The sequence below is a fragment of the Nannospalax galili genome, unplaced genomic scaffold, assembly GCF_000622305.1.
Source record: "Nannospalax galili isolate Female #2095 unplaced genomic scaffold, S.galili_v1.0 scaffold856, whole genome shotgun sequence".
Classification (NCBI taxonomy): domain Eukaryota; kingdom Metazoa; phylum Chordata; class Mammalia; order Rodentia; family Spalacidae; genus Nannospalax; species Nannospalax galili.
The window spans coordinates 158163-173225 of record NW_008339573.1 but is presented as its reverse complement, the minus strand read 5'-3'; the positions used below and the strand labels follow the sequence as shown (position 1 = coordinate 173225).

Sequence of the window (15063 nt, the reverse complement as noted above, 5' to 3'; positions counted from 1 at the left end):
TTACACTCTTTTTTGATATCATCTTCGAATCAGATTTTAAAGATAGCTCAAATTTTAGTGGGCAGTGATACAAAATTGGTGCTCTCCTGGCCAATCAGCTCCCTTTGTTCACCAGATCTGGCTCTGAATGACTAGACATCTTCCACAGGTCATACCTAGCTATTCTCAAAGCTCAAGGACGATTCATCTCCACTATCAATCCCATAGACTTGACAGTTCTAAAGGGAGTTCCAGAAGGTTCTGTGGAAAAACAGCTTCGTGGGGATGGGGCTATAATGATCACAGCAGCTACGATTTATTATGCCCCGATGAGAAGCCAGACCCTGGGTTAAAGTGCCTTCCATGACTCAATTCATCTGAGTTTCACTCAGACAGTCATTCCTATTTTACAGAAAAGGATAGGTATAAGGCCTATTTAAAAATCACACTTCTCAGAAAAGTAGAGAGAAGATTTAAGTTGGGGCCAGCATGGCTCCAAAGCCCAGATGTGAATTCAGACTCATTTTTGTACTTCTCAGTCAAAGGTCCTAATTAATGATAGCACCCCGGATGCTGAGAAAAATAAAGCTGGGACAATGACATCACCTTAACACATTTACCAGAACATCCCTCCTCCCAAGCAAAGACTTCCATAGTCCAGGTAAGAAACCACAGCCCCAGAGAAAGAACAAGCAAAACTAGCTTCTGTCTGCCCAGGCAGGGTCCTGACTAGAAGAAAGAGAACAAGAGGCAAAAGAGGCAGGCTACCCTTAGTCAATTCTGAAGTACATCTCATGTTCTGGTATACTCCCAGCTGGCTTCTCAACTGGCTAGCAAGAAATTCCAGCTAAGCTGACAAACAGCTTACCAAGTCACACATCCTTGTACTTGCACCTAAATAAGATAGTCTTTAAAGCTAAAACCTTCAAGATCCAAGAAAATGAATGACTCCTAATCATACAGGTTGAGGGACACTGTGACAGAGACAGATTTCCAGAGAAACATATTGGTACAGAGTGAGCTTGGCAAATTAGCCACTGAAGAAGCCATTCCCAAACTAAAAATAATACTTGATATTTATTGGCCACATAGTGCCTGTCCCAATGCTAAGTGCTTTATCTATATAATCACATTTAATCTACATTAAAACTTTGAGAAGGAGGTAGCAACCAGTCTTACAGATGAGGAAACAAACCTCAGACATGGTCACATTGCCAAGAAGATAGACAAAAAGGAAGATATAGAGAATTTGCACTTTGAGCTCCACAATCTCCCTCTTCATTCACCACCTTTTTGAAGGCAGATATCTCAAAACCACAGTCCTTCAGCACTTACACTCCTCCTGAGATGTGGCATCCCAGATAACACTTCTTATTGCTGTGACATAATACCTGACAAAAGCAACTTAAGGAAGAAAGGGTTTATTTTGGCTAACGACTTAAGAAGGGATGATAGAGTATACAGTCCATCATGGAGGAAACACATGGCAGCAGGATTTTGAGGGGGCTACAATCAGGAAGCAGAGAGGTATGAAAGCTGGCACACAGCTTGCTTTTTCCTTTCTATTTAATCCAAGACCCAACTAATAGAATGGTGCCACCCACAGCTGGGGTATATCGTCTTACCTAATAAACCCATACTAGAAACTTTCACAGACATGTCCAGAGATTTGTCTACTAGGTGATTCTAACCCTGTCAAGCTGACAATATTAACTATCACACCAAAGAAGTACTAAAGCAGAGGCTGGGTAGAGAAGATGACCCCAGATCACACAGCTAACCCTGTCCTGGCCAGGCAGTAACCAGTACAAATGCATTCAGACAGATCATCAGGAGCACTTGCCTGGACTTCAAGTTCTGAAGAAAGAATCATAAGTGTCCCACTCTATTATGGCTACTTGTGAAGGTGGGTGGCTGCATAACTTAGATTTTAAATGCTATCAAGGCAGCACTTTTATGGTATGAGAGAAAAGATGCTTTAACTCCTACTTGCTCTTAGCACATGATGAAAGATTATGACAAATAGATACAGCTTAGGAACAGACATAAGAATAAAAGCAGCTTCTGTGGATAAAAGTTAGTATTAACATTTTTTCTGAGACTAGACTTAATAGAGCTAATATAAATGGGCCAGAATAATTTGGATCTGAAAGCTCATCTATTTGGTTGGACTATTATCCAAAAGTGGCTTACATACACACAGTCCTTAAGTAAATTCATCAGCATGTTTTTGTTAATTGTGCATCTGCTAAAGCTCTCAAGAGGGAACATGGGGATTCTCGTAAGCTGTTAAGTAAATGGGACACATTTCTGCTCTCTCAAAACTCATGGGTACCTTTCTGGACCATTTTTATGGCTAAGTGATGCCAGACACGGCCCCAACATAGTGCTGTAGCCAGTCCTATCCTCAGGAATCCTAGGACCCCATTTGTTGTCCTTGAAAAGCCACAAAAAAGTTGGGGGCGGGGGGGGGCGCTAACAGCACCAACAGGATCTTAGTCAGAGAACATTAAAAAGCTCAAAAGGATTCGTGACTCCTAACTGTACATTCTCCCTTTGTTCCACAAAGTGGGGAGAAAGGCAGAGAGAAAACAAATGACTTCAGAGAGAAGGTGGAAGCTTGCCATAAGCCAGAGGTGAACCTTGGCTGAGCTGAATTGTTATTACAGTCATCACAATTGTCATTTGCACTTCAAGGGCCTCCAGTTCTAAAGCCTAGTTCTTTACACAACATTTAGTGGGAGCCCTGAGGGTTGGGAAAGGTGGTCAGGGAGGGTAAAACTCTCAGGAAACTGAGAGGATTTCTCAAGGGAAGGGAAAAGAAGGGCATTGGGAGATGGTCAGGGGCAGGCTGTTGCTAGAACAATCCAGGGAAATAAGGCCAGGAGTATCAGTGTGCTGTAGCCAGGCCAAGCTTCTTTCAGGCATTCTCAATCTGTCTGTGACAAATACCATAGTCCCGAACAATGAGGTCTAGGTTAATGAAGAAAGGCCTGGGAAGAACAGAGAGAAAAGGAGAGGAAGTAATATATGGGCAGACCGAGAAAATACAAGGACAAGGAAAGTAGAGGAAGTAGTCTTACTTGGGGCTAATGTTCTCCACCTAGGCATTCAGTTCCTAGGGGTGATCCTGACCTTCCCAGCTCTGCCTCAAACTGGCTATGATTTGGGCAAACATACTTAAATTCTCTGACCCCAAGTCTCTTCATTTTCAGAATGAGGATGATAATTATAATTATAGTTACCTACTCCATAGAGTTGCTGTGAGAATTAAGCGAGACTATATCTAAAATACTTAATACAATGCTTGGAATATCTAAGCTTTAATTATTATTTTATCATCATTATTATTATTATCATCATCATCTTTTCCCCAAAAAGAAACTGTCATGAGCATTAAGCAGAGACTAAAGGACTCAGGAATAGGGAAAAGGCCATATTCCATTAAAAAATAAAACTAAAAAGCTGGGCATGGTGGTGTATGCCTTTAATCCCAGCACTCAGGAGGCATAGGTGAGATTGAAGGAGCCTTGGATGGTCTACAAACAGCTAGGGCTAAATAGTGAGATCCTGTCTCAACAAAGAAAACAAAACAAAGTCTATTCCATCCCACAGTGGCCCCAGTGACAAGGAGGCTGTCTCAGGCCACCTCCTTTCTACCCAACCCCAGCCATCACTTACAGTAAGACACTTACTGAGTTCTGACAACTGAGGCAGAAAGTAAAGCAAGAGGTGATCAGCAGCCCAAGCAGTATTCCCAGGGAAGCCATCCTAGATGGAGGCAGGCCCCGAGGAGCCACAGCCAGGACCTGAAGGTATAAGCACAGAAAACAGAAGGTCAATGCCTGGTTGCCCACCATCATGACTCCCATAACAGCAATTATTCTACAGATGTCATTGAACTCCTGATCATTCTTGTCTCTGCTTTCCAAGTGCTGGGATTATAGGCATGCATTATCACATCTGGCAAAGAGTATAAAACTCTCAAAAGAAAACATAGGTGCAATCTTTATAATATTGGATTTTAGAAATGGTTTATTTATTTTTTAATTTTATGTGTATAAGTGCATTGCCTACATGTATGTAAGTGCGCCCATGTCATGCAATGCCCATGGAGATTAGAAGAGGCCTTAGAGTCCCCTGAAACTGAAGTTATAGGTGATTGTTAGCCACCATGTGTGTGCTAGGAATCAAACCCTCTGCAAGAACAGCCAGTGCTCTTAACTGCTGAGTCATCTCTCCAGTCCCAGCAATTATTTCTTTTTCTTTTCCTTTCTTTTTTTTTTGGGGGGGGGGGGGGGCACGGGTCTTTTTGAGACAAGGTCTCTCTGTAGCCCCAGATGGTCTGGAACTCGCTCACTATGTAGACCAGGCTGGCCTTGAACTCACAGAGATCTGCCTGCCTCTGCCTCCCAAGTGCTGAGATTAAAGGCATGCACTACTATACCCAGCCAACAAAGATTTCTTAAAGATGATACTAAAAGTACAGGCAACAAAAGAAAAATAAATAAATTGGACTTTGTCAAAATTAAAAGGCTTTATGTCTTAAAAGACTATTTTAGGCTGAGCATGATGGCACACATCTTTAATCCCAGCACTTGGGAGGCAGAGGCCGGCAGAGCTCTGTGAGTTCAAAGTCAGCCTGGTCTACATAGAGAGTTCCAGGTCAGTCAGAGCTACATAGTGAGACCCTATCTCAAAAAGCCAAAAAACCAAAACAAAAAACAAAAACAAACAACAAAAAGACTATATTATTATAGGGCTTGGTGGAACAGCTCAGTTATAGAGCATTTGCTTGATATGAATTCAACTGCCACCACCACACATACCACACACACACACACACACACACACACATACACAAACACACACACACACACACAGCTTATCACAGAGTGAAATGAAAACCCATAAGATGAGAAAAATCTCAATTCACCTAAACAATAAGAATTTGACATATAGAACAGCACTGGGGATTTAGCTCAATAATAGAGCACTTTTTAATAATAGGGCATGCATAATGCCCTGGGTTCAATTCCAGCACAGGAAAAAACAAACAAAAAAGTCAGGCGAGATGGCTTGGAGGGTAAAGGCACTTACCATCAGGCCTAATGACTTGAACTCGATCCCCAGTACTCACATGGTAGGAAAGAACCCACTGCTGCAAGTTGTCCTCTGACTGCCACATACACACTGTGGCATGTATCCATACACACACATAGACAGACAGACAGACAGACAGATAGATGTAAGAAAAAAAAAAGTGCAGAATATATTAACATTTCTAAATTTCAAAAAAGGACAAGGCACCCCAATTTGAGAATGGGCAAAGGGGGTTAGGAGTGTAGTTCAGTAGTCATGTGCTTCCTTAGGCATGTGTGAGACCCTGGGATCAAGCCTTAGTACTTTCCAAAACAATCATGATAATCAAAATTTTTAAATGGACAAAGAACATGAATAGGCATTTCTCGAAACAAAGAAAAATAACCAAAAGGAACATGAAACAATTCTGAACATCATCAGCCATTGGAAATGCACATTAAAACCACTTCACATGCACAAAGATGGTTAGAATTTTTTAAAGTAAAATAACAAGTATTGGTAAAGATTAAATGAAACCATCATAACTGCTGGTGGGAATATAAAGCAATGTGGCCGGGCACTCTGGAACAGTTTGGTGGTTCCTCAAAAACTGCATGTGGACCAGTGAGATGCTTAGTGGGTAAAGTGCTTCCCACACATGTCTCACAATCTGAGTCTGATCCCCAGAACCCACATAAAGGTAGAAGGAGAAAGCTGACTCCACAAAGTTATCCTCTGTCCTCCATACATGTACCACATGCACTGTGACATGTGTATGTCCTTCCCCTCATCACACACACCTCCTTGTAGTCCTAGCTGTCCTGGAACTCACTATGTAGACCAGGCTGGCCTCGAACTCACAAAGATCCACCTGACTCTGCCTCCCAAGTGGTGGGACTAAAGGTGTGCTCCACCATGCCTGGTCATAAAAAATTAATTAATTAATTAATTAATATAAAAAAATTAACTACTGTGGGGCTTGAGAGATGGCTCTTGCAGAGAACTGAATTTCCATTCCCAGCATCACAACTACCTATAACTCTAGCTGCAGGGAATCCAACACCCTCCTCTGGCCTCCACAGGCACCTGTACTCATGTGCACATACTCACACAGAGACACACTCAAATATATATAATTGAAAAAAAAAGAAATCTTTTGAAAAAGAAATACATGTAAGCAGGTAGGATGATCAAAGAGTTCAAGGCCAGAGTAAGATCCTATACCACCCCCCCCAAAAAAAAAAGAAAAAGAAAGAAAAGAAAAGAAAAAGTTACAGATAAAATGCCAAATAGTAACAGTTAGATGTGGTGGTGCTTACCTTTAATTCCATCACTCAGGAGGCAGAGACAGGCAGATCTCTGTGAGTGCCAAGCCAGCTGGGGCTACAGGGAGACCCTGTCTCAAAAAGACCAAAAAACAACAACAAAAAAAAACGCCAAATAGTAATGCTACTCCTAGGAATATCCCCTAAACTCAAACATACTTCACAAGTACATTTCTTGTATACTTCACTTGCATAATTCACATATACTCTTGTATATCTGTGTTCACCGCATTATTTACAATACTCAAAAGGTAGAAATAACCCACGTGTCCACCAACAGAATAGTTAGCGAGGCATGGTGATACATGCCTGTAATCCCAGCAGTTGGGAGGTAGAAGCAGGATTATCAGGATCTCAAAATCAGCTTTAGTTATATTGTGATTTTAAAGTCAGATTGAACATATTAAGAACCTGTTTAAAAAATTAAACATAAAAAAATAAAAAGGCATTTTATTTTAAAAGTCTAGTATATATATTCACAATGGAAAATGACTCAGCTATATAAAAATAACAAAATTAGATACACACTGCAACATGAACTAAACCCCAAAACATTGCATCAAGTGAAATGCCCTCTTCTGACCTATGCAGGCATTGGAGGACACGGGTGCACTTACATACATGCAGGCAATACATTCATACACATAAAATAATTTTTTTTTAAAAAAAAGAGAGTTTCTTTTTGTAGAGTAATAAAAACTGGTCAGTAAACTACAGCAAGCACCAAGGCAACTTTATCCAAGTTGGCAAATAATCTTGGCAAGGCAAAAATAAAAACAAAATTAAACAAGTACCACCAAATCTCAGAAAATTCAGAATGTGTCAGTATTAGCCCAGACTCTTATAAGACATTTTCATGCATAACCCTCAGTCCTATGTATCTCAGTAGTAGCATTAAGTGTGAATTATTACAGGAGAGCATCTTTGAAGAATGTGGTGTTTATGTTTCTCTTTCTCCTATTCCTGTCACACTCTACCCTGCTCTACCTTAACAACAGGTCCTGGGACATTACTGCAGCAGGATGCACCCAAAGCCCTGCCTGACTCCACTCTCAGCAGTGAATACCCTTCTGCCCAGCCCTCATCTTCTCAGAGACAGACAGAAACCCTCCCTAAGGACATCTGCAGCCCTGAAAGAAAACAGCCCTGCTGGACTGGCACTGTGCTAAAAAAGCACAGCCAAATGGAAAAGCTTGGGAACTAAAAATAGCTGCTATACTCACCCAGAAGCAAAAGCTTTTGCTTTCTGCCAGTCTCTCTACCCAATTTTTTGTCACAAAATGGAACTGCTGAGTGCCACACAAGTTTCCCCCAGCATCCTGGCTTCCTGGAGGCACCAATCATACTGAGAGGCGGGGAATGAGTTTGCAACACTGCACTAGGTCTGGACAGGTGCCTGGCCATGCCTGGGGTGACAAAGAGGGGCCTGGATGGCTAAGGATGAACAGGGGAAGGGACTGCCACATCAAGAAAGAGAAGCCAGGGAGGCCTAGGGAGATAGGTCTCAAGAGAACACAGCCCTAGAGCTTCCCAAATGTCTTTTACCTTTCTTACCCCGGTAACCTTGGCTTGAGGGGCAGGGTAATGTGAGGGGCTCGGCATTACAAGAACATATAATAAAAGAACATGACCAGGTGGCTCACACATGGTGGCCCACATCTGCAATTCTAGCACTTTGGAGGTTCAGGCAGGAGGATCACTGCAAGTTCAGAAGGAGGGAAGGACAGGAGGGAGGGAGGGAACAAACATTAACCTAAAAGCTACACATTTCCTTCCCTTCCATGACACTGTTCATGTATACATGCACATGCACTCACAGTTAAATGTTCCCTCCCTATAGCCAGGGATAAATATGGGACTAGCACTAGGAAGGACAAATGAGAAGGAAGTCAAGGGTAAAAATGACAATTGAGCAGGAGGAAGCCCAGAAGAGACTGAGGATGAGGAGGTTAGAGACGGCTAATCCACAAACAGCAGCTTTCTCATCTCCTGGAGTGGGAAGGGGAATAGAGGGCAGAGATATGGCAGCTCCCAAAAGGTTCCCAACCACCTCCATCTCCTGCACACACACTCATGCCAGCAGGAACATTTTCTGCCAATACTAAGGATGAGAGATCAATTTACAAATGGATCCTTCATCTCTCCTCAATAATTCCACAAAGACCACACACCTGACCTAGTTGTTGCCACATAGTTTTCCACAAAATGGGGTTAGGCCTGGAGCAAGGAGTAGGCTGTTGGGGTTACTGAAGAGAGATCTAGGTGAAGTAAGACTAAGACAAAGGAAAAATCTCAGGCTTTACTGTAGCACCCAGACAGCAAGTAAAACTGCAGCATGCAGGCAGGAGTAGTAGTGCCTCTCCTTTAAGGCCTGGCCTGCAACCATGTCACTTGGTTTTATTCTTTACTAAAGAAGTAGGCAGAAAGAATGCAGGTAAAATTAGCCCTGTCTTTATGTCAAAATGAGGAAGAGGGAGAAAGAGGCAGTGGGGAATGGGCTGGAGAGATTCCTCAGGGGTTAAAAACACTTGCTGCTCTTGCAGAGGACCCAGAGTTTGGTTCCCAACACCCACATGACTCACAATTGGCTGTGATTCCAGTTTCAGGGGATCTGGCATCCCCTTCTGGCCTCCATGGGCACTGCACATATGTGGTACACTTACATATGTGCAGGCAAAAACAAAACACTCATACACATTTAAAAAAAAAAAAAACCTAAAAAAGGAAGCAGTTCAGAGGTATATTCTGCCTGGTTTGCCCACCTTCACAAGTAGAGACCCAGGCAACAAAGAACACAAAAGAAGCCAAAGCATAAGCCAAAGTCATGGCATCATGCATGCTGAAGCAGTTTGGCCTACTAGCCCTGAGAAGAGTGCCCTCCCCCAAACCACTTGCCACCATGAACCCTAAGTTCATTCTGCATGGCCTGCCAAACAACACCCCATCCCCCCATCATACTTGACTTCTACAAAGAACAAAACTGCAACTTTACATTCATGGCCTTCATCCAACATAAAGCATCATCACTCAGTCTAGGAGTTCTACCAGTAACTCTTTCCTTAAGTATCCTTGGGCTTTGGGACAAAAGAGATAATAAGGTACTTGAGATGCCAATTTTTCTATCAAAGTTGGCCATTTATAGGCTGTACCTCTGCTTAAACAGAGATCAGATGCTTTCAGCACTCTGTATTGCCACTTTACTGCAATCTAGAACAGATGCTTGGGCAGCTCTTCAGGAGAGGCCACCTAGCTGCGGCCTCTCTCATATCTCCTGTCCTCCAATCCATTTCAGACAAGATTGGAGGAGGGAACTGGGCCCCATGTAAACAAGACAACTTCTACTAACTTTTGTCTTTTCTGAGAAAAGAAAACAAATGAATGGAAAGAGGATGGCAAGAACCCAGCAAAGGGAGGGAGAAGGGGACTGCTGGTCTCTGGCATCTTCTAACACAACTTGCTTGCCCAAACGGATAGTGGCTGCTCTGAGCCTCAGGAACAGAGCACAGGGTGAACAAGAGAAGGTTTAAAATGTTCTATATAAGAGCCACCTCAGCAGCCTACCTTGGAGTCTTTGGAACTCTGTTTACCTAGAGGATATGGATACATACTGTTTTCCTCAATCTTCTAGAAAAATTGAAAAGGCAAAAATTTCAACTTTCATTTTCTATGGAGGAAACTGAAGCAAAGAGACAAAAACATTAGTTAGAAAGCATAGCACATGAATTTAGAGTCAGACAGACCTAAAAAGATCGATTCTTTTTTTAAAAAAAAATTTATTATTTTCATGTGTATGAGTGTATGACCTGCATGTATGTAAGTGTATCCATGTCATGAAATGCCTGCAGAGGTCAGAAGACGGTGTCAGATCCCCTAGAACTGGAGTTATAGACAGTTGTTAGCCACCATGTGGGTGGTGGGAACTGAACCCAAGACCTCTGCAAGAGCAGCCAGTGCTCTGAACTGCTGAGCCACTTCTCCTGTCCCAAAAGATCAATTCTTGGTTTTGATAATTCCTAGCTAAGTGATCTTAGATACAACTTGGGGGCAGTGGATAAAGGCATTTCGTGCCAAGCCTGATAACCTGAGATCAATCCCCAGGACATACATGAATGAAGGAGAAGGCTCCCACAAGTTGTCCTCTAATTTCCACATGTATGCTGTGGCAAGTAGGTGCCCACAGACATGCACTAAATTAATTTAATTAATTAATTAAAATATTTAAAGGCAAGCCAGGCCTGGTGGTGCACACCTTTAGTCCCAGGCAGATCTCTGTGAGCTCAAGGCCAACCTGGTCTACATAGTGAGTTCCAGGCCAGTTGGGGCTACAGGGAGACCCTGTCTCAAAAAGACAAGATTAAAAAAAAAATTTAAAGGCATAACTTTGCTAGGCCTCACTTTTTCCACCTATAAAATGGGCAATAATACGAGTTTCTATTTTAAAGGATGGACAGGAAGAGTAAATAAATTATAAATAGAAAGTGTTTAGGGGATGGAGAGATGGCTTAGTGGTTAAGAGCACTGACTGCTCTTGCAGAGGACCTGGGTTCGAGTCCCAGCACCCACATGGCGGCTGAACTCAAAAGAACAAGCGGCCATAACTCCAGTGGATCCAACACCCTCTTCTGACCTCTGTAGGCATTGCATGATACGGGTGCACTTATACACATGTAGGCACTCATACACATAAAATAAAAATAATAAAATATTTTTTTTAAAAAAGAAAGTGTTGAGCTGGGCATGGTGGCACACACCTGTAGTCCCAGCACTTGGGAGGTAGAGGCTGGTGGATCTCTGTGAGTTCAAGGCCAGCCTAGTCTACATAGTGAGTTCCAGGACAGCTGGGGCTACAGGGAGACCCTGTCTCAAAAAGACCAAAAAAAAAAAAAAGAAAAAGAAAAGAAAGTGTTTAGTACAGTACCTGGTACCTAGTTATCCCACTATCACTGGAACATAGATGATGAGTATGGTCCCTGGTACCACAGGCCAGGGCAGGCCAAGAACCCAAGAATCACATTCTGGAGTTCATACATCTTTCCAAGATCCAACACTCTCTAGCTCACCCATGTCTCAAACTATGAGCACAGGCTTTTGTTGTACCTACTCTTAAGAAGTAAAAAAAAATAGATGTTAAAGAAAGGCCTCCACACCTGAAAACAGAGAGACCCAAGCTAGTTCTGAATTGAAATCTCAAGGAACACCCAGCCCACCCAGAGATTTTTCCAGCATATTGATATCCAGGGAGCCAGTCCCCAAGCACACAGAACTGCCAGCTGCAGAAACAGCTGTAAAACAATCCCTTGCTTTACAACTTATAGTTAAAAGATGAACTGTTTCCACAGATATACATTTATTATTATTTATGGGTCATACAAACTCATACACAATACAATCACTCACCTCTACACAAATAAGCTAACCACCTAATTTAAGAAGACAAATACGAAGCTGGTTAAAAAAAAAAAAAAACAGTGCAAAGAGAACACTGAAAGGATATCTTTGACAAAGAAGAACACTGTGTAAAAGCTTATGGAAAGAAATGGAATTTTAACAAATATTTTGAAGGGCAAGAGAAACAAGTTGGGAGAGTCAGGAAAATGGTTTTTTTTTCCCCCTAGGACACAAACTATGCAGAAAGTTAAGCTAGAACAAATAGAAAAGAGTCTTTTAACAGCAAAAGAAATATGGTTGCTAACTGTAGTCCAGTCTACTAGTTGGCAAGACTGGACTCAGAACTGGCCATTTGTTCACTAAGGACAGTATTTGCCCCAAGTAGTAAGGTCATTACTAGGGTGAAGAAAACAGAGATTCTCTCAAATCCAAGGTACCTAAAAGCAAAAAAAAAAAAAAAAAAAAAAAAAAAAAAAAAAAAAAAAAGAGGCTGTTGGAAGATGAACAGTTTCCAATGAATACAAGCCTTTACCTGGCCAGAGAACTACAAAGCCAAAAGCCATCCTTACAGCATGCCAGAAGCCTAAGGCTCAAGTTTGCTTGTTTGTTTTTTGTTTTTGTTCCTCTGACACAGGGTCTCCCTGTAGTCCCAGCTGGCCTAGAACTCACTACGTAGACCAGGCTATCCTGAATCTCACAAAGATCCTGCCTTTGCCTCAGGCATGCGCTACCATGCCCACCCCCAGCTAGAAGGTCAGTTTTAATTTGGATTATTGAAAACCCAGACAACATAGCAGGCACAGAATATCCATCTATAAAGGCTCTGACTACTTTATATCTATTGAAAACAAAGAGATAGAGAAAGTTGGAGCAGGGCAAGGACTTTAGTGTCATTAGAACAAAGGTAAAAACCAAAACAACAAAAGTAAAGTCATTGTCTTACAAACGTCAGAGCATAGTAAACCAAGAACAGTCTACAGTTTATGGCAGCAGGTCCAGAAAAGAAAGGAAGCAAGCAGAGAAACCAGAGGAGCATCAACAAGATTAGTGTAGAATTATACAGGTGAAGAGAGCAGAGACTACATGGAAAATACTGTTCCCAAAAGTTATGGGTTATTAAAAATTCCAGTGCCAGATGTGGGACACCTCTCTATGAGTAATTGGTTAGAAAGGCTCCAGAAGCATCCAAAACAAGACAGGCTATTATATTGTTCTTAGTTACCCATGAAACTAGATGACAAGACTGTACAGCTGAAAACATCACACACTCTGATTGCAGGACATTGAAAAGCCAAACTGACCAGGAAACTCTTCCTGGATATTATACTCATGAGCCTATGGTTACCTGCACAAGACCTGCAGAAAATCAAGTCAGTCAACACTCCAACATAGATGAGAGAGAGGGGCTCATGAGGCATAACCCCTAAATGAAAAGCTATTGGCAGTTAATAGTTAATAGCTGCTGGTGAAGGAGTTATTTTTTTCAGTGGCATAGCCACTGGTAAGTTACCCATGTTCCAACAAATAACCCCATTAAAAGGAAGGCATGAAGTAGGAGATGGGTAACTTGGTTTGTTTTTTTTTTTCATTTTCGTGTTTGGGTTTTTTTTTTTTTTTTGGTGTTTTGCTTTGTTTTGTTTTTGTCTTTTTTTGAGACAGGGTCTCTCTGTAGCCCCAGCTGTCCTGGAACTCACTGTGTAGACCAGGCTGGTCTTGAATTTACAGAGATCCGCCTGCCTCTGCCTCCTGAGTACTGGGATTAAAGGCGTCCACCACCATGCCTGGCTATGAGATGGGTAACTTGGGAAGAAACAGTCCAGAGGGAACAAAAAGGGGATAAGGAAGGGCAAGGAAGTTAGGTATGGTGGCACTTGTCTTTAATTGTGACACCTGAAAGGCAGAGGCAGGCCAGTTTGGTCTACATAGCAAGTTCCACACCAGACAGGGGCTACAGGAGACCCTGTCTCAAGAAAAGGATGGGGGTCAAGGAGAGGTGAGGATGATCAAAATACATCATATACAGGTGTGAAACTGTCAAAGAATATATATTTTTTTAAAGTTTCAGAGAGCCAGGCATGGTGGTGCACACCTTTAATCCCAGTATTTGGGAGACAGAGGCAGGCAAATCTCCCTGAGTTCAAGGCCAGCTTGTTCTACTAGTGAATTCCAGGTAAACGGGGGCTACAGGGAGACCCTGTCTTAAAAAGACGCCCCCCCCCCAAAAAAAAAAACGTTTGAGAGAAGAATCTCAAGAAAAACCAAGGCAACAATGCCTAGAGTTAGCTGCTGTGTGGCACTATTCCTGGAGAGACATGAACAAATGACTACACACCCCAGAAAGGAACCAACAGACCAAAGTAAGGATAATACCAAAATACAACTTGGCGGAATCAGTGAATTTTATTAGGGATACTTATACGTATGAGTGAGGGCTTACTTTCAGGAGCAGAAATGACTTAATGATAGCTACATCACCAAAATTCCACTCCAGCATGGATAATAGCTTATGCAAGTTGGAAACCTAGAACACACTGTACAACTTGCAGACAGAGCAACAGGTTGGAGCATGTCTCTTCTATGAGGGAAAATTGATCTGAGCCTCTTCCAGGCAGCTTGGCTGGTCTGAACCTCTTCTAGGCAACTGAGTTTATCTGAAAGTGTGTCTCAGTAGTCCTTAGGGCTTATAAATACTTAAGTAAGGAAAGGCCTAGTATATGTGGTCAGTTTTAGAGAGTTTTTTACTTCCTAAGATTGACAAACTTCCTTGCAGGAAGGAATGTTTCACTTCTCTTTTGAACACTCTGTGTCTTAAGTTTTTTTCCAAGATGGAAGGTTTGTTTTTTGTTTTTGTTTTTTGTTTGTTTGTTTTTTAGAAGAAGCATTTCATTACAGCTTTAACAGACTCATTAACAGTTTCCAGAGCAAGTATACAGCTCTTTCAAAAGTGACTATAAAATTTTTAGGTTCATTGTTGAATTAATACAGTTATACAATATTGAACTCAGTATTAAACCCTGTAAGACATAACATTGAATGAGTTTTTAACCTTTAGAAAAGATTTCCATTTCATTTTAAAATATATTGTGTCTTACAGAAAGACTCAGTATTACTAGTATTACTAGTCCTAATCGGTTGCACTTGGATCCTTGGCGCCTGTGTATGTCTATAAAGTCATCTGGTAGATTTCAATGGTAATGTTTATCAACCCTACTAATTAACATGACACAACTTTTTATGCTTCCTCCTCAAATATAATTCATTTTTTAAAATTTGTTGATTTGTGTGTGTG

General features: G+C 41.7%; 1 protein-coding gene across 3 annotated transcripts in view; it reads right to left on the bottom strand.

Annotated features, from left to right (window-relative positions):
* Sil1 (SIL1 nucleotide exchange factor) overlaps window positions 1-15063 on the bottom strand; it is a 314878-nt gene that overhangs the window by 223300 nt on the left and 76515 nt on the right. For 2 of the 3 annotated variants that reach the window (XM_008834287.2, XM_029564109.1), the window contains exon 2: window positions 3675-3788. In XM_008834287.2, the coding sequence (XP_008832509.1) occupies window positions 3675-3749 (75 nt within the window). In that variant the 5' untranslated portion in view covers window positions 3750-3788. Of the gene's footprint in view, window positions 1-3674; window positions 3789-7609; window positions 7654-15063 lie in introns of those variants that run through there. The other variant, XM_008834288.2, reaches the window with a different exon arrangement.